This window comes from Babylonia areolata, chromosome 23 (genome assembly GCF_041734735.1).
Source record: "Babylonia areolata isolate BAREFJ2019XMU chromosome 23, ASM4173473v1, whole genome shotgun sequence".
Taxonomy (NCBI): Eukaryota; Metazoa; Mollusca; class Gastropoda; order Neogastropoda; family Buccinidae; genus Babylonia; species Babylonia areolata.
In genome coordinates this window covers 7,530,525-7,549,515 of record NC_134898.1, presented here as the reverse complement: position 1 = coordinate 7,549,515, position 18,991 = coordinate 7,530,525, and the positions used below count along the sequence as shown (strand labels likewise).

At 47.9% G+C, this 18,991-nt stretch overlaps 1 protein-coding gene across 3 annotated transcripts in view; it reads right to left on the bottom strand.

The window, feature by feature from the left end:
* Window positions 1-18,991, bottom strand: part of LOC143297851 (5-cytosine rRNA methyltransferase NSUN4-like) — a 72,414-nt gene that overhangs the window by 17,050 nt on the left and 36,373 nt on the right. For all 3 annotated transcript variants that reach the window (XM_076610372.1, XM_076610373.1, XM_076610374.1), the window contains exon 4: window positions 12,861-13,009. In XM_076610372.1, the coding sequence (XP_076466487.1) occupies window positions 12,861-13,009 (149 nt within the window). The remainder of the gene's footprint in view (window positions 1-12,860; window positions 13,010-18,991) is intronic.

Here is an 18,991-nt window from a genome sequence, read left to right as displayed (position 1 = left end):
GCGGAGGCGATGCTTATCGAACCATCATCGTTTGAGCATGCGATGTCTCTCAGGTAGAAATCAATAATAATAATGGACATTTATGTAGTGCATTTCTCCAGGAATACTGCTCAAAGCGCTTTGCATTTTGTTCCCCACTCCGCCATGAAGGAAGCAGAGATTTTCCTGAGTAGGCAAAGGTAAGAGATGGGGACCATACTCTGACATCATGAGCTCTGACTGAGGAGGCGTCAAGTCGCAACCTGCACCTGTATACGCGCCTTTAATCACACTGACAATACATTGAGACAGAGATGTCTTGCTAATGTTGCGAGAGTGGTCAAAGTTCCAACTGATGAACAAGTATCAAGCCTTTCCAATTAAAAGAAGGGATGGAACCCCTATGGGGTTGTCTCACATAAGCTAGAGGGCAAACAGTTTACGATTTGGGCCTCAAGAAATGTATGTGGGCTGGCAGAGGTTAAACCTCAATGCAAAGAGGTGCACTTGTGGCCTGATCCAATGATTCCACATCGGTTGTGGGCCAATTGGGATAGAGATAATTGTGTTTGAAGGGACCTGTGGCATCAGACACAGGTAGCCCACCAGGATGTTGGGCTTGCCTTAAGTGTGACAGCCAGATCTGTAAAGCTGACAGGTGACGGGAGGCCCCCCAGCCCCTGCCTTCCCCCCTCCCACCGCCCCCACCCTTTGTTGCTGCTAAAAGCAACACTGGTATGTTGCTTGTGCATAGAATGGTAGACATTTGGCTACAAGAGACAAAGTCCCTGGAGGTTCTGGGACAAGGCTGTTTGATTGCTAAGAAAGGTACCATCCCAAAAGGGGCAGACAGAAGACTTGTTGGCTTATCTGCTCGGGTGTTGGATGAACATGCTGAGTGTTGTAGGCAGTCAATCCTTGGGTTGGATCAGGCTGTGGGAGTGCGCTTCAGGTGCCTCCAGACCACTGAGACTCCTGCGGTGGAGTTCCAATGGAAGAGGGTGTCTCCATGGAGGAAGTTTGTACTGAAGGTACTGAGAAAGGGGACTAGATCCAGGACTGGCCTCTGGCCCTTGAGTGGTGTGCATGAAGTCTGGGATGGAGCCGGGAGGGGTTTTTGAGAAAGAATGGCTTTAGCTGTGCTGTACTGGCCATTGAAGGGCACCAATCAGCATGGGAAAATCAGGAAACAACTGCTGTGGGCATGAAGGATGAAGGTGGCCACCAAACAGGTTCTGCTGAAATGCAAGGAAGCCGGACAGATGTGACAGGGTCTTGTGGGGTCTTGTGCCTGAAAGACATGGTGCTTGGTTCCAAAGTGACAACAAAGCCGTCCTCGGACAGGGCCTTGGCTGAAGAGTGAGGCTCCATGATGGGATAGGCTAGAAACCTCGGGAAGTGTCCCACTGGTAAGACAGTGCTTGCTGGTAGGGGATCTGCCAGAGCACTGTCCTATCTGTGAGAAGCCGCTGTGGTGGATGGTCACTCTGCTGGGCGATAGTCAGGGTAAACGGGAGGTGACCCTGGGAATGAGGGGCCTCCATGAAATGTGGGACCGCTGGTAGTGCAGAGAGTGAAAACACTGAGAGAGTGGGAACAAGCAGTGTGACAGGGACAGCATGGAGTTAAGGAACAGAGTAGGCCGGGATTTGTGTTCTGCCACCTGACTAATGGCCCTTGTTGCAGCAGGATCCATTAGAGAGGGGCCAGAGAAAGACTGCCCATCTGAAACCACAGCAGTGGTTGTGTGTCAAGACTGAAAGGGTCAGGCTGGGAAAACCAGGTGGGGAAATCACTTTCCAACACCAGTGGTTTGAGGAGTTGATGGTGCATTTGTGTTCAAGCAGGGTGACTGACCAAACTACTGGACCTAAAAGCAGCAGCTACTGTGCTGGACAAGATGGCATAAAAGTGTACCACTGTGGCCAGTGAATGGTTTGTTGTGCTGTGTGAGATGCATCTGCCTTGATCAATATGCCTTTCGCCCCCAGTGTCGAGGAAAGCAATTTTTACCCAGGCCTCCTGCTACCGGTAAGGAGTGGAAGGGATGGGCGTGGGGCGGAGCAAGTCAGAAGTGTACCCCAAGCATGGGGCCTGATTGTCTCCTGCCCAGAGGGCAGTTTTTAGGCCTGGAAAAACCTGGAAGGCGAAGACTGACAAGTATCCATTAATTTAATGGAAGGACAAGCTAGGAGGTATGGCCTGTGTGAAGCTGATATCACACCCACGGTGGTGCAAACCTAGGGTTGTTCTAGGCAAGGGAGGGAAAAAAGGATGCCTTGCGAACATGGTAGGAATGAAGGGCTTGTGTGTCCCAAGTGGCAAGCGTAATTTGGACTGCCTTGTCCCTCCTTGCACCAAGTGAGAGCATCCTTAGCCCTGTGGGTGAGGAGGGAGTGTGTATGGGTCCCTTAGGGCCAGCTACTACAGGATCTGGCAGGGGTCATACGTTCATGCTTCCACGAGAAAGACAGTTTTGTTTGTGTATGCAGTAGTCCTCCAAAAGGAAGAAGGAATGTATGCATGAAAATGTGCACATATATGTACAAATGGGATATATGTAGACTTTCAACTCGAGTGATGTTATCAGGAAATATGACCATGACTATAGATCAAAACACAAAAATAAACACATATACATACAAGCACATGTGCAGCATACATAGATATAACCAAGTAAATGGGTAACTGTACTAATTCGTATTGTAAAAGAATCTGTGTACATATATGCACATACACATATGAATACTGTGTCTGTGTGTATACCATAAAGTGCTCAGCATCATGTACAGAAATATGCATATAATGTGCATACATTGCTTATTTAGAGAATCTCAATGTATAGAGATAGAAATATAACTGAACATGTTTATATGAAAAATGTATAAATTATCACACAGACAGACACACATATGTACAGAGAGATAAACACACATGCATGTGTTTTTTTTTCCTGTTTGGGTGTGTTTTTTTGTTGTTGACAAGTCATTGGTAATAAAAAAAAATAGCATAATTATTTATGATATATTTTATGTTATTGTGTATATCAAGAAAGGAATGGTGAGTGGATTGGTTGTTTGCAGAGGACTGTGTCTTCAAGCGCCAGGGTGTGAAGAACCCAAAACAGAGTGGATTCTTAACAATGCTGCAAGAATCATTTTCAAAAAGTCAAAAAAAAGGATCATGTTACCCCACTCTTTACATCAACTTCATTGGTTACCCATCCAGTACAGAATTCAATACAAACCTGCCATATTGGCCAAATGCCAGTTTGAAGGATTTCTCCCTTCTCACTTATCTACTGTCCTTTATACTTACACCCCTTCCTGTTCTCTCAGGTCTTCAGCTGAAAAGCTCCTTTGAGTCCCCAAAACCTCTTCAAAGACATTTGGCCAAAGGGCCTTTCAGTATCAAGCACCTTCTGTCTGGAATTCTCTTCCTCTGGATCTCTGTCACTTACCAACGCCATCCTCTTTAAAAACAAACTTGAAAACCCAACAATTCAAACAGGCCATAGGGTGTGATGAAGCATAGCTAATAGTCTGCATTCTTCCTCCTCCTACCCACCCCACTTTGCCCTTGACTGAAATCATCATGTAGTGTGTGTGTGTCTGTGGGTGGATGGTTGTGTGCACAGGCGTGTGTGTGTGCACGAGTGTGTGTGTGTGTGTGTGTGTGTGTGTGTGTGTGTGTGAGTTATTACTCATAACTGCAATATGTAGTATTGTCTTGGTGTAAAGATACACATATATGTGTTGCATTTATGTCATTATGCACTATTGTATATGTGTCGTTTCATGTACAGCGCTTAGAGCCCATAACATGGGAGTTTGCACCATACAAGTATGGGTCAGTTCCTCATGAGATGATCCAACTGGCTCCATGTACCGACAAACACCATGGAAATGCTGAAGAAGTACTTCCATGGCTTCTCAATGTGGTTCACCACCAAGGAATACACAACAGATTGGATCAATCTGGGACTGGGCATAGCCATGGGCTGTGCAATTTCTCCAATCCTGTTCGTGCTGGCAATGGAAAAGATCAAGCCGACCTCAGTAATGGATACCGGATACCTCCTTTGAAAGTCTTCATGGATGACACAACAGTCCTTTCAACAAAAGAGGATGACATCCACGAAATATTGAAGCGGCTGGACGAGCTAATTGCCTCAGCCAGGATGAACTTCAAACTGAAGAAATCACGGTGCTTCTCACTGCGTAAAGGAAAGGTAGCTGAAATGGTCACATTCACTGTAACCAACCAAGCCATTCCAACGTTATCAGATGAACCAGTCAAGAGCCTTGGAAGATGGTATGATGAGTCCCTGAAAGATACAAAAAGAGGAAAGGAAACCAAGCAGACAGCAGAAGAAAGCCTGCTTATCACTGACCAGTGTGGCCTTCCTGGCAAATACAAAGTGTGTGTGGTGCCTACAGTCTATGCTGATACCAAAGCTCCCGTTGCCTCTCCTGATACACTGTTATAGTGTGCCAGCAGTGTCACCCCCACCACCCACACTCTGTCCCCTCCCCCCCCCCCCCAATCCCTTCACCCCCCTCGCCTCCTTATCTCCCTTCCCGCTCCATCCCAAGTCCAGTCTTTGAGGCTGTGCCGACACCACGCCACCCTCCCTCCTTCCACACCCCCGCCCCCCCTCCTCACCCCACTCCCTGGTTGGCACCTTTGGTCCGCGACACTGCGTCACCAGTCCCAGCTGTAGGAACACGTGCAGTTGTGCAAGGTCTGCCGCAATCCTCGTGCTGCGCAGAATATCCTGTGTGGCGGCCTGTCTTTCAAGTCGTTCCCCATCTCCCCTTTCACAAACACGGCTCAGCTAGATGGCGGGACTTTGGAACGTAAGCTAGGGAGAATTTATGCTAATGCGAACTTTGATCATATCGGCTAACATGCCGAGAGTTGTATTGTCCTGTCTCCCCAATCTCTTTGTGACATAAACAGATAAACTTGTCGTCATAGAATGTGTATAGACAAGTGGGTTGAATTGTAGCAAATCAAATCAGATCTGTTGAATTGGACGAATCAGGATTAAGCAGTGAATATGTCAATCACTCACTTAGCGTCACTAGGATAGGTCAAGATTGGTTATTTCAGTTCAACGAGTTGGGGGAGTGAATGTTGTAGCTTGGATTAGTATGCACAGTATGTTGTGGGAAGGGATAAAACCAGTCAGCACAGCCAGTTCTTCGCTGTCTCCCAGAAAAACTGACTGACACAGGGTGACTGACTGATCAGTGATGTGAGGTTCAAGGAAATCCCTGTTGGGCTGTGTGCTGCTTTAGGTGTAGGGTGCACTTTTTACAGTGTGCTGCTTGTAGATGCTGCTTGTAGGTGCTGCTTGCAGATGTTGCTTGTAGGAAGTACTTGAAGTAGGCAGTGTGTGCTGCCTTAGTATGTGTTGCTTTTGCTAAGTAGGGTGAACTGCTTAGTGTGTGTGTGCTGTATTGTAAAGTAAACACTCTATAAAAACCACTCCATGTGGCCCTGCTATTGATGTGAGGAGAGAGTGAGTGAGTGCATCAATTAGTTGATTCTATAACCCCCTGTTTGCTCCCCTCTCTCTCTTGAACTCGAACGAACCACAGCACTTTCAAACACTTTTTACACATGATATCAGCTGTAGCACAGTCAAGTCGATTGAGGCAAAGATCAACAAGTACACATGCAAATTGCTTGGTGTCCCACCTGTCTCACTGATGTGGCACTCTACTGTCACCAAGCAAACCTGAGGCTACCTGTAGCGTGGTTCGTTTGTCAATCGCATTCGTTCGCGTAGTAAGACATTTCTGTCATTTCCGATATACGGGTCCCACATACGGGAACTTGGGAGCACTCACCCAGCCGGTCTTGTCATGAACACATGGAGAAATAAATGTTTAGTTCAATTCAACATTAAGGTGTTCACTCGTGACTGTATGCTGAGAACTCTTGTGATCAAGGACCCAACTATTATTTGTGTAGAAAACACTACATGGTGGCAGTGGTGCAGTTCCAGACATAAAATTTGGCGAGAACAGGCATAGTTTAAAGATTGCAACATTGAGTTCAGTATGTCGCACATCAAGCCTCCTGCCTCTTTTGACTTCCAAAGACCAACCTCATGGGTGGACTGGAGAAAACGCTTTGACAGGTATGTGAAAGCTTCTAAGCTTGATAAAGAGGAGAGGTTTGTTCAAATATCAACATTGATTTATACAATGGGAAATGAGGCGGAAAAAATTTTTGGGACATTTGCTGTTCGTGCTGAGCATACGCTAACAAACGTTCTTGATATGTTTGACAAATACTTTATGCCTCAGGTGAACGTTATTCATGAAAGAGCCATGTTCCACTCGATACAACAGGGGGGAGACAGAAAATGTTGAAGTTACGTTCGTTGTCTCTGTGACTTAGCAGAGCACTCAGCATTCGAAAATAAAGAAGAGGCAATACGGGACTGCCTTGTGGTAGGACTTAGAGACAGGGAACTGTCGGAAAAGCTGCAACTGCAGCCAGGCCTGACACTAGCAAATGCAGTGAAACAAGCCAGACAATACGAGCAAGTAAAATTGCAACTTAAGGACCAGAGGCCTACTTCAGGAGTAGACACTGTGCAGTACAGAAGAGATAGCCACTGAGGAATGAACAGGTGTGGAGTTCAGGGAACTAGGCTGTATGGGGGTAGTGGATATTCTGGACCACCTAGGTCACAGCAGGAAAATGCATCCAGATTCAACTGCACAAGATGCGGGAAACCACACAGACAAAATGAAGACTGTCCAGCAAGGGGAAAAAAGTGCCAAAAATGTGGAAAATTGGGACACTTTGCTACATGTTGTAGGGCAGGCCACAGCAATGTCAGCTCAGTGGAAGAAGCAGAGTATTTCATGGACACAGTCAACTCAACATCTACCTCAGGACCTGAGTACTTCTTGGGAACAGTCAGTTCTAGTGACACAGCTCCTTGGACTACCAATTTGAACATTAAAGGAAAATTAATGACATTCAAAATTGACACTGGTGCCGATGTCTCGGTGATGTCAACCGCTGAGTTTGGGAAATTGATTCCACGTCCACAACTAAAACCTCCGAACGCTACACTTCGTAGTCCAGGAGGAAGTCTACAGTGTTTAGGACAATTTGAAACAAAAGTTGAACTCAGAAATGGACAATATCCACTCAAGATATTTGTCATCAAGGGAAAAACAGACAACCTGTTGAATAGGGACGCAGCTCCAAAGATGGGTCTCATCAAGAGAGTGGATGCCGTAGGTCCCTTATTCGGTGAGCTTGATGATCGTCCAGTTGATTGCCCATCAGTGAAAATCATTGTGGAAGAGAATGTGCAACCCTACAGTGTGCATACAGCTAGGAGAGTCCCCATACCTCTTGTTGAAAAGGTCAAAATAGAATGGAAGAGAATGGAAAGGGCAGGTATCATCCAAAAGGTCACAGAGCCTACAGATTGGTGTTCCCCTATCATCCCAGTCATGAAGTAGAATGGCACAGTGAGAATCCGCAGATTTGAGAAAACTCAACGCTGTGGTGAAACGAGAGAGATATGTTCTCCCTTCGATCGATGATCTACTCCACCAACTGAAAGGCTCTACAGTATTCAGCAAACTCGACACTACGTCAGGATTTTGGCAAATTCCATTGGACGAGTTGACAGCCAAACTGACTACATTCATCACTCCTTGTGGCAGATACTACCACAAGCGGATGTCTTTTGGCATATCAAGCACACCAGAGATATTCCAGAGAACAATGGAAGAAATACTTAAAGACGAGCCAAACGTAATCTGTTTCTTTGATGACATCCTAGTCCACAGAAAGAATGACACAGTACATGAACACACCTGAAGAGGGTCTTCCACAGACTTCAGAAAGTGAACCTGAAGCTGAACCACTCCAAATGTGAGTTCGGGAAGTCCAAGGTGGAATTTCTGGGACACAGAATCACAAAGAATGGGATTTCTCCAGACTTGTCCAAAGTGCAACCATCCTCAATATGCCAGATCCACAGAAAGTCCATGAGTAAAGCAGGATGCTTGGAATGGTGAACTTTCTAGGCAGATACATTCCACACCTGTCAACAATCCTTCAGCCAGTCAACGAACTGTTGGAGACAAACAGAACATGGTCATGGGGGCCAGCACAGGCAGAAGCTTTGAAGACAGTGAAAAGACTGCTTTCCACTGCACCAACGCTTACTTTCTTTGATCTGACCAAACCTACAGTTGTCAGTGCAGACTCCAGTTCATACGGACTAGGAGGGGTCCTTCTGCAAGAAGTGGATGGAGGTCTGAAACCAGTCACATTCTGCTCAAGAAACTTGACACCAACAGAGAAATGCTATGCACAGATTGAAAAGGATCAGTCTGGGCGTGTGAAAAGTTTTCACGCTATCTAGTACGTCTGGAGCATTTCAAGGTTTTGACTGACCACAAGCTGCTCATTCCACTCATGAACAAGAAAGACTTAGAAGATTGCCCAGTGAGATGTCAACGCATGTTGATGAGACTTTTGAGATTCAACTTCACAGCTGAGTACATGCTAGGGAAAAAGATGATCATCGTTGACACTTTCTCAGAGTCCACAGAAAACTGTCAGTGACGTGAAAGACATGGAGCTACAAGATGATGTCGAGATTCATGTGGATTCTGTGAAGTCACTGTGCCCAGCATCTGACCACAACTGGAGGAAATTGCCCTGGAGAGCACAAAAGAGCCGCTGATGAAGACAGCAATTCAGTACACACAGAATGGATGGCCCAAATACATGGCTGATGAGGAGATTGGCATTCGAGATTTGTACTCTTTTTGAAATGAACTGAGCGAAAGTAACGGTCTCCTATTGAGAGTTAACAGGTTCATCATTCCTTAGAGTATGAGAGAAGACATCACTGACAAAATTCATGCTGGACATCAAGGGATCAACAAATGCCGAGAACGAGCAAAAAGTCAGTCTGGTGGCCCGGTATCAACGAAACAATCACGCAAACAGTAGGAAACTGTCATCACTGCCAGGAGGGTAGGCCGACTCAAAGAAAGGAGCCACTCATCCCGATGGAACTACCAGACCGTCCATTTCAAAGAGTAGCAGTGGACTTGTATGAATTCAAAGAAAGAAACTACTTAGTCCTCATCGACTACTACTCTCGCTACCTGGAGTTCGGTCAGCTAACCAGCATGCATTCAACAACAGTGATAGATAGAATGAAAAATATTTTCTCCAGACATGGAGTGCCAGAGACTGTCAACACAGACAATGGGACACAATTCATATCTTGTGAATTTCAAAAGTTTGCTACTCACTGAGGATTTTCCAACAAGATGTCAAGTCCTCATCACCCTCAGTCCAACGGAGAAGCATAACGAGCTGTGCACCTCGCTAAGAAAATCTTACCACAGCAAGACCGATTTTGGGGATTACTGGCTTACAGAGCCACACCCTTGTCTGTAACGGGAAAAAGCCCATCAGAACTTATGTTCAAATCATGACAACACTGCCTGCGTTGCCAGGAAATCTGCAACCGGCAACAGTGAGAACCTCAGCATTTCAAAAGATGGATGCAGTTGGAAAGAAATGCAACAAAAAGAACTATGATGCAAATCATGGAGCACAGTCATTACCAGAGCTCAAGCCAGGTGACCAAGTTCTCCAAAAGCTGGACAATGAAAAGAAATGGACAAACCCAGGCACTGTTGTGAAGCAGTTTTCCCCACGGTCCTACTGGATTGCCACTTCAAAGGGCCAAATCCAATGCAACCGCCGTCATCTCAAGCTGACGAAAGACACCAGTCATCATCGTCAGGTTGATCAAGGGCTCAGCCGAGCCAAGGTAGCATGTCTTGCATGCCTGATCCTGCCAAGTCCATGTCCCTGAATCCTGACCAAATATTCCCTTTCCTATCCCCGCAATCCCTGTCCAAACCTGACCAGAACATGCAGTCTCCAAGAAAGCTGCAGTCAGAGGTCTTCATGGTCCTGCAACTGGCGCCGCTACCCACTCTGGTGCCTCATCTTCTGGTAGTATGAGCCTGGTGTTGCTGACAAAGCAGTCCCCTGGAGTGCCGCCAAAGCAGCTGTCCCCTGGAGTGCCACCAAAGCAGCTGTCCCCTGGTGCCAGCGGCCGTGGTCCAGCCTGCGTTCCTGGTTCTCTGCCCACCGTGATGTCTTCACCGCTGGTGACAACCCGCAGTGGACGCCAGATCAACAGACCAGCCCAGTTCCAGGACTGAACCGGCTTCCAGTCCAGTCTTCATAAAAAGGGCAATGAAATTTTATTTCATTTTGTTTTGTTTTGTTAGCTGCCCACAATGACAGACATTCGTGTTCAAGGTATAAACATTTGCTGAAAGCTAAAAAAAACATTTATGTTTCAAGAACAATCATGTTTATTTTGAAATATGCTCGTACACTCCTAATCCTCAAAGACTCAAGTTCATTGACAATTGATGTCCATCAATCTCAAAAGAAGAGAGATGTAGCGTGGTTTGTTTGGAGCCTTTGTCAGTCGCGTTCGTTCACGTAGTAAGACATTTCTATCATTTCCAATATACGGGTCCCACATACGGGAACTTGGGAGCACTCACCCCAGCCGGTCTTATCATGAACACATGGAGAAATAAATGTTCAGTTCAATTCAACATTACGGTGTTCAGTCGTGATTGTATGCTGAGAACTCTTGTGATCAAGAACCCAACTATTATTAGTGTAGAAAACACTACACTACCTCTGAAATCCCTTGTCGAAGAATGCAAGGTAGGGAAGGCAAGACTCAGCATGCTCGGAGACTCTGGAAAGAGTATTGTGAGATCCAATCAATCCAAGCTGAAGACTGGCAGAAAATGGAAAGTCAGGGAGGCAGAGCAGCGAAAGAAAGCCTAAAGAAGGAAATAATAGGACACACCCAAACCAACAGACAGGGCCTGGGATCGACTAAGATAGAATGGTGGTCCAAGGCAAGGGGGAAAGCAAAAAGAGACATGATCATACAGGAGATCAAAATGGATGAGGATGATAAAAGTGTCCAGAAGGCAGGCCAGCAAGGCCAGCAGGGGCAGTGGACATCATGGGAAAATGCACACCAAGGAAACCTCAGCTGGAGCAACATGTGGAACATGGCCCCTCTGAGGATCAGGTTCATCCTAAGATCTGTGTACAATCTCCTTCCCTCGAATACAAACTTGGTGAAATGGAGAAAAGAAGATGACCCTGTGTGCCCACTCTGCCACGGCAAACAAACAGTGGAACATGTCCTCAGCTCATGCAAAGCAGTGTTGAGCCAAGGATGCTACAATGGAAGCACAACCAAGTGCTAAAAGAAATTGCACACGTGGTGAGCACTGTCCAAGGAGCACCCACACCACCAGAAATTCCAGAAGAGTTCCTCTCTGCAGAAGGCAATGAAGTCTGTAACATCCAAAGCAATGGAATGTGGGCTGCTTGATGGTGCCGAAGATTGGGAATGCACAGTTGACCTACCAGAAGGGAAGAAACACCTGGAAATCATCAGTAAGAGCGGCATGAGACCTGACATAGTACTCCACTCCAAGGCAACAAAACAAGTGATTCTGATTGAACTCACTGTGTCAAACGAAAGCAGAATGGAAGAAGCCCACATCTACAAGACCAATAAGTATGCTAGTCTAGCCAGCAGCTGGAGAGAATCTGGCTTTCAAGCCATGGTCCTCACCACAGAGATTGGTGCAAGAGGGTTTGTGAGTGCATCTGCCTACAGCCTCATGAAACAGCTGTCAAATTCAGGCAGAGAGAGGACACATGCTCTCAAGGCAATGGCAGCAGCAGAAAAGAGTTCCAGCTGGATCTGGTCGAGAAGGAATGAAAGAAAACTTCAAAAGGATTAAATTTCCCTACTCAAACTAAGCGTATGATGGCTAAGTGGTTAAAAAGGCGGCAATACAATGGCATCCCATGACCTGGGTGCAGCCCGGCCCCCTCTGAGTGTAAGGAGTTAGGGGCCAAAACACTTGACTGATGGGTGCTTCTTCTCTGAAGACCTTGTACTGTCCAGCTCTCCCAAGAGTTTTTTTATCACTATGTGTTGTTTCACGTACGGTGCTCAGAGCCCATAACATGGGGATTTTGCACCATATAAGTACTATCTATCATTATTATTATCATCATCATAGTGGAGTGATGGCCTAGAGGTAATGCGTCCTCCTAGGAAATGAAATAATCTGAGCGCGCTGGTTCGAATCACAGCTCAGCCGCCGATAATTTCTCCCCCTCCACTAGACCTTGAGTGGTGGTCTGGACGCTAGTCATTTGGATGAGACGATAAACCAAGGTCCCATGTGCAGCATGCACTTAGCGCACGTAAAAGAACCCACGGCAACAAAAGGGTTGTTCCTGGCAAAATTCTGTAGAAAAATCCTCTTCGACAGGAAAAACATGAAACTATATGAAGGAAAAAATACAAAAAAATGGGTGGTGCTGTAGTGTAGCGACTTGCTCTCCCTGGGGAGCAGCCCAAATTTCACACAGAGAAATCTGTTGTGATAAAAAGCAATACAAATACAAATTATTTGCAAATGTGTCTAAAATTCTACTGTATCTATGCATTTGATTTTTGGTTTATGTTTGTATCTTTTTATATACTATCCCCCCCCCCCCCCCCCCCCCCCCCAAAAAAAAAAAAAAAAATCCTTGTGACCTTGGTACACTTTGCAATAAAGACATATAGAATTTTATTTGTCGATATTCTGAACTGCTTGTCCAAAATACATAGTTCTGAGTTCATTTGCGCAGGAACATACTTTACCAAGTACAACTATCACTAGTATCAGTAATCACAGTTATAAAGGCAATATTATTGCATGACATAGATCTGTTTTAAGTCACACAAGCCATACCTTGTTGTAAACAGGGTCCCTAAAAGTCAGCCCATTCTGTCCACTGACAGTCACAAATTCCTGTTGCAAGTCTCCTGGAAGGTAACTCCTTAGCACACTCTTCAGTCGCTTAACTCGTGACCAGGAAACATCATTGGTGTCTAAGTGACCTGCACAACACATGCAATGAAAATGCTGATAATTATATCAATTAACATATGTGAACAATTCAGTTGTTGTTATCTATTTATTTATCTGTTAATTGCCTTTACTTTTATTCATTTGGAGCATCATCTGGAAGAACAGGACCTTGACTGATGGGTAAAAGCAGAATTACAAGTTTTTTAACTTCTGAGGACTATGTTAAACATTGTTTTTTTTTCTTCTTTTTTTGCTTTTTAGTACCATAGCAAATATGATTTGAAATGAGGACGGTCTTACAGTATTTCCCATATTATAAAACAGCTGTTTCAGTAGTTACAATAGCATGATTATACACAGTTACCACAACCTAATAAACTATATGTTGTTGTTCAGGCATTAGAGATATCTTCCAGGCCTAATTATGGATTTGCTGGTCAAAGCCATCACATCTTGCTGTGACCTTATTACAGATTTAATTAGTCTCCTGACATGCGGCTGATAGACTTTAAACAACATAAATTCAATTAGGTTCCAGATAATCAGAGTGTTTATGAATATAGCTAATGTGCAGCACAGTATTTGTGAGAATGGTCACAGGTTGTGCAGTAAACAAACACACTGTTCAGAACAGTATATAGTCACTGTAATGTAGTCAGTGCGTGTAGTGACCTAATTTCAAGACTAAATTTAGTCATTTGAAGGAACCGAGGAGCAGTGAGCCAGAAAGTTGGCCAGCTGCATGCTCGTAGGGTTAGTAGGGGAAACGTCCTGAGCTGTACACCACTGCAACCATTTCTCAGTTCCTTCCCTCCTTGCTTTGGTGACTATGGAGAGGAGGTCAGAGGAGGCACCCCCGTGGGTAAGCGCCGCTGACACAGAGGCCGACCAAGGGTCGAAGACTTCAATGGTGATGCTGACAGTTCCAACCGCACAGCAGCCACGCATGCAGGTGGAGCTGTTGAGGATTGGAATGAGGAATCCCCGAATGAGGCTGCCTCAGCAGATGAGGTTTGGTTTCGAGTTTCAGGGGTGGACCATGTGTCAGGGACTGAAGGTCCGGATACTAGGGCTGGGCTGGCCATTTCAGTGCAATGAGGATCAGCTGCGGGTGTTCCAATCTGGCTTTCTGTATCACCTTGGACAGAATTGGAAAGGGAGGAAACGCGTAGGCAATTAGGCTGCTCCAGTCTAAAGAGAGAGCATCCACTGCCCACGCTTCTGGGTCGGCAACCGGAGAGACATAAGTGGGAAGTCTCTTGTTGAACTTGAACTTTGTGGCAAAGAGGTCCACCATCAGCCGAAACCACCGTTCCCACAACTCTGAAGGGTGTCCTTGTCCAGGGTCCACTCTGTGTGGATGATACTCTTGGACCTGCTGAGAGCATCTGCCAAGATGTTGGCTTTTCCTGCTATGTGTCTCGCTGAAAGTGCAATGCCCTTGCTGTGGCACCAACAGAGGAGAGCCTCGGTCTGCAGGGAGAGGTCTGCCGAGTGCGCTCCCCCCACTTTGTTCACGTAACATGCGACCGTCGTAATGTCTGTGCACAAGCGGATGATCTTGCCAGTGGCCTCCCCCATGAAGTGCAGGAGAGCCCTGCGAACTGCGAAGTCCCTGCTGCATGGAGTGAGTCCATGTGGGCTCCCAAGCCTAGGGAGGAAGCGTCTGTGAAGAGTGCCACCTGAAGAGTAGGTGGGGCTATGGGCACCCCCTGTGTCCTAAGAGGGGTGGTTAGCCACTCTGATGTCACCTTGAGGAACCACTCACCCAGCCATATCTGGGTATCCCATGGTTGAGTGCTCTGGGACCACCGTAGCCTCAGTGCCCTCTGAAGAGGGTGCTTGAGAACCCTGCCCAGGGGAATGAGAGGTGCCATGGACTCCATCATGCCCAGGAGGGAAGAAAGTGTCCGCACTGTTGCTTGGGAGGAACGGCACAAGTGGCTGAGGAGGCCTGCCAGACGGTCCCAGCAATCTGGCATCGGAGAGACTATCATGGACTGCGTGTCGAATCTCATCCCTAAGTCAAAGGACTGACTTGGGGACAGATTGCATTTCTCCTAGTTTGTGAGGAAGCCCAGTTGGGAGCAAAGGTCTAGAAGTCTGGCCGTATGACTCTGGCACAGGACCTACGACTGGGCCAGGATAAGTCAGTCGTCCAGGTACACACAAAGATGAATGGATTCCGACCAGACGATGGACACCAATTCCCACACCACCTTGGTAAACAGGAAAGGGGCAAGGGACAGACCAAATGGGAGGGCCGAGAACTGGAACACCTTGTCCCTCCACACAAACCTCAGGTACCGACGGGACGCCCAATGGATGAGGATATGAAAATAAACATCTTTCAGATCGATAGAGGTAGCCCAATCACCCTGTTGAATGGTCTCCTGAATCTGTGCCTGTGTGTCCATCTTGAATTTGATTTTGGGAAGGAATCTGTTGAGGGGGGACAAGTCCAAGACTGGTCTCCACCCTCCTGAGACCTTTGGAATCACAAACAACCGGCTGTAAAAACCGGGGCCCAGGTCCGACAATTGAGATATCGCCCCTATGAAGAGTAGGTGCGATATCTGTCTCTAAGATGCTCTCCTGCTCCGCCGAGCTGGGCACATAAGGAGGAGGAGTGGATCTTATAGGGGGGCGGTCCTCCGCCCAAGGGAGCAATTACCCCGACTCTAGCACCGATACAATCCAGTCGTTGAGTCCCAGAGCATGCCACTGATGTGCATGCCGGGACAAGTCTCCTACTTGGAGGGGCTGAATGACTGGTGGTGCTGAATGGGGGCCCAGTCATTGGGGGTGCTGCCTTCTGGCCTTGGGCATGGCCAGTCGGCTTGGAAGGACATGAGGTGGTTTATTCCTCTGCCGCTTCGACTTAGGTGGCGTGGTATATGGAGGGGCCCTGGTGGCCAGTCTCTTCAATGGCATAGAACCCTGGCGCCCCTGGGAGGTGTGGGCTAAATATGAGGCCACCTCCCTGTTTGTCTCTGCCCTGTGACAAAATGGGGCGCATACTGGCCAAAGAGGGAGTGCTGCTGCGCTGGGATGGACTGCAGGGCAGCCCTCTCCTCTACTGGAATGTTAGAGAGGCGGAGAATGGCATCACGCCGAGCTAGCACAGTATTAAAGTGAAGGGTGGTAGCAGTGTCTGCAGCTGCCTTGAGACCAGATGCTACCCTATTGCCAAAAGTGTTTAACCTCTGGTCGGTGAAGAGGCCCGGCGGGACAGAGGAAGGAGACCCTGTGTCCTGATTAACCGGATGCTGTTCCCACAGCTCACTGGTCCTGTGGAGGAACACGTCGAAGAAGGTATAAGCCGTGGAAACCTCGAGGAGGCAGCGGCAGGTCAATCTGTCCCACTCTGCTAACGTTTTAAAAGATAGAGTAGCTGAAGTGGGGAAGGTGGTGCGCTGTGAGACCAACATTCTGTCCTGCGCGGAGGGCTCCGCTTCCCTGTAGGCAGGTTGGTCCTGTGTGTACAAGGACCACACCCCACCCTTGGAGGAATCTTTAAGGAACTTGCCCCAGGAAAAAGTGTCCAGGGAAGAGAGGGACTCCCTGCCTGGAGGAGGGATAGAAGCAGCACCCCTGACAGAGTGGGCTGGCTTATTAAGCCATTCCTGCGCCATTTCTGGCACTCTTGAGTCGTCTGGTGGTTCTGGAGTTAGAGTCACATGGCCTAAGGAGGGTCAAGGGTAACAAAGTAGCCTGAGGGACTGATTCAGCATGTGTGACCCGATTGGAGAGGGTCAGTTCGAGCTCGGCTAAGTCAGAGTTTGGTTCAGGCTGGTCCTTGGGAGGCATGGGCTCAGTCTGTCCCCCTGGGATGGGGGGGAAGAGTGCTCATCCGCTTGTTCGTCCTCATCCAAAGACAGAGGCTCCCACTCTTCCTCCCAGTCCATCCCTTGCTGGAGGCCATCCCAAGTGGATGTACCCCCTGGGGCGTCCTGTGAGCTGTGGTCAGCCCAGCGAGATGAACTGGGACGATCCCGAGCAGGGACCATGGCCGCAGATGTTATATCCTTGACGCCTGAAGCAGGTGGGGAGCGTGTGGACCGTAGGTCCAACCATGCTTGGGATTGTGGGTGCCACACCTTCTCAGTCAGGACATCCCTGGATGCAAGAGGGACCCATGAGTGCTGTGAGGGGACAAACACCCACTCATCTCCCTGAAGGACCGAGGGCTGGGTAGGTGGGAACTGCAGGCTCCCCCTGGCCGAGCAGGGCCCCTCGGCAGCCATTGGTCCTGACAAGGAGGCCTTTGTGACCGTGGAGGTCACCTGTGGGTTGACAGAGGCCCGATTTGTGGACTGAGTGGCAATATTGGTCGAGGAGCTCGACCTGACCGACAAGAAGTCGATCCCACTTGTCGGGGCTGTGTGTGTCACCCTGTGAGATGTGCTGGGTTGGGTCCGGTGGGGAGCGGACAAGGGGTTGGCCCCTGGTCCTCCCGGCAACCCAGCATGCACCATAGGTGCGCCCCAGTACGGGTAGAATGGGGGTAACCACCCGTGGGCACCAGCCATCCTGTGACCCCAACCCCAAGGGTCACTGGCACCTTGACCTCCATGAAGGGAAAAACCTGGCCAAGTCGGAGGGTGGTCAGGTCTGACTTGGGTGTCAGTCCCACCAGAAGACAAGTGGGCTGACTGCCCGGAACCACCTGATACGCTCGGGCCTCCCCCAGCAGGGGAAGACCTGCAGAGCAGGTGGCCACGCGCCCCGAATCCCCTCCTGTGGGGAGACTGGGGTGGCTTGGCCCGGGGTGGGCAAAGTAGAGGTCCCACCCTGGAACCAAAATTTTCACCCCCCCAGAAGGAGGTGCGGGAGGGGTGCTGGCAGAGGAGGGAGGAGAGGGAACAGCAATGGGGCCCCTGAAGGCCGTCACCGAGTGGGGACCCAGGTAACAGCCGGACGCGGCCTCCTCTTGGGAGTTAGCGCCTAACTGCGAGTTCCCACCACCAAGAGAGGACTTGCCACTCCCCGTTTTCCCTGCTTCGCGCTGGGACACCTATGGAGGTGACGCTCGTACCCCTTTCCCCCCGGTCCCCTTCATGACTGTTTTACTGTTATGAGTGTTGCCTCCGCGATCAGCGTCTAAAGACGCATTGCCGCGATCCCTATCGGGAGGAATCATGAGCTCTGGGCCTGGGAGAGTCTCTTGCTGGGTCTCGATCCCAGCATCATGATTCCTGCCGTTGTGGGATGGCATATGAGGCATGGTACCCGTGCTTAGGCACCCAGCGAAAATCCAATCCCAACAGAGAAAGAAAAGACAGGATCGACTTAGAGGTAGAGAAAAACGAGTGATTCGAGGGGGCCGAGTCAAATCGAGTACACAGAATGTAAGAATACAATAAACACAAGCCGCATGCAGCAAAATCAGGCCAAATGAATACGCTTAATAGCCAAAAAGAGCATAAGACAAGACAGAGCGTAAACCTGACAAGATGGCGTGGAGAGCCTTGGCCAAAGGAATGATTCAGCGCTTGTAGCTTTTAGAGGCGTTTGATTGGTTAAGAGCAAGATGGGTCGTCTTTTCAATGTTAGCTGCGCAAATTTGGCTAAGCAGAGCAAACCAATAGGACTAGTTTGCGTCAGTCTGACATGGTACAGTATATGACACCAAAACACTGTTCAGAACAGTATATAGTCACTGTCATGCAGTCAGTGTGTGTAGTGACCAAATTTCAAGACTAAATTTAGTCATTTGAAAGACGTGCTGGTAGATCTATGTCCCTCAAAGTGTTCAGATAGCATCACAGTACATTCAGTTGTCTCTGGCTACAAATTCTGTATTTGTCTTCGAAACATTTTAAGTTAACGGGTTTGCTGGTTGAGGTCATTTGGTTTTACTGTGGCCAAATTACATGTTTAGGGCTAAATCTATTAAGAAAGTGTCTGAAACGAATAATATACATAATACACACAAGAGCAGTCATAATCATCATTTTTTGTTCAAACAGGAACTTCTTTTGCTAAGCATGGAATTTTGATTTATTTTG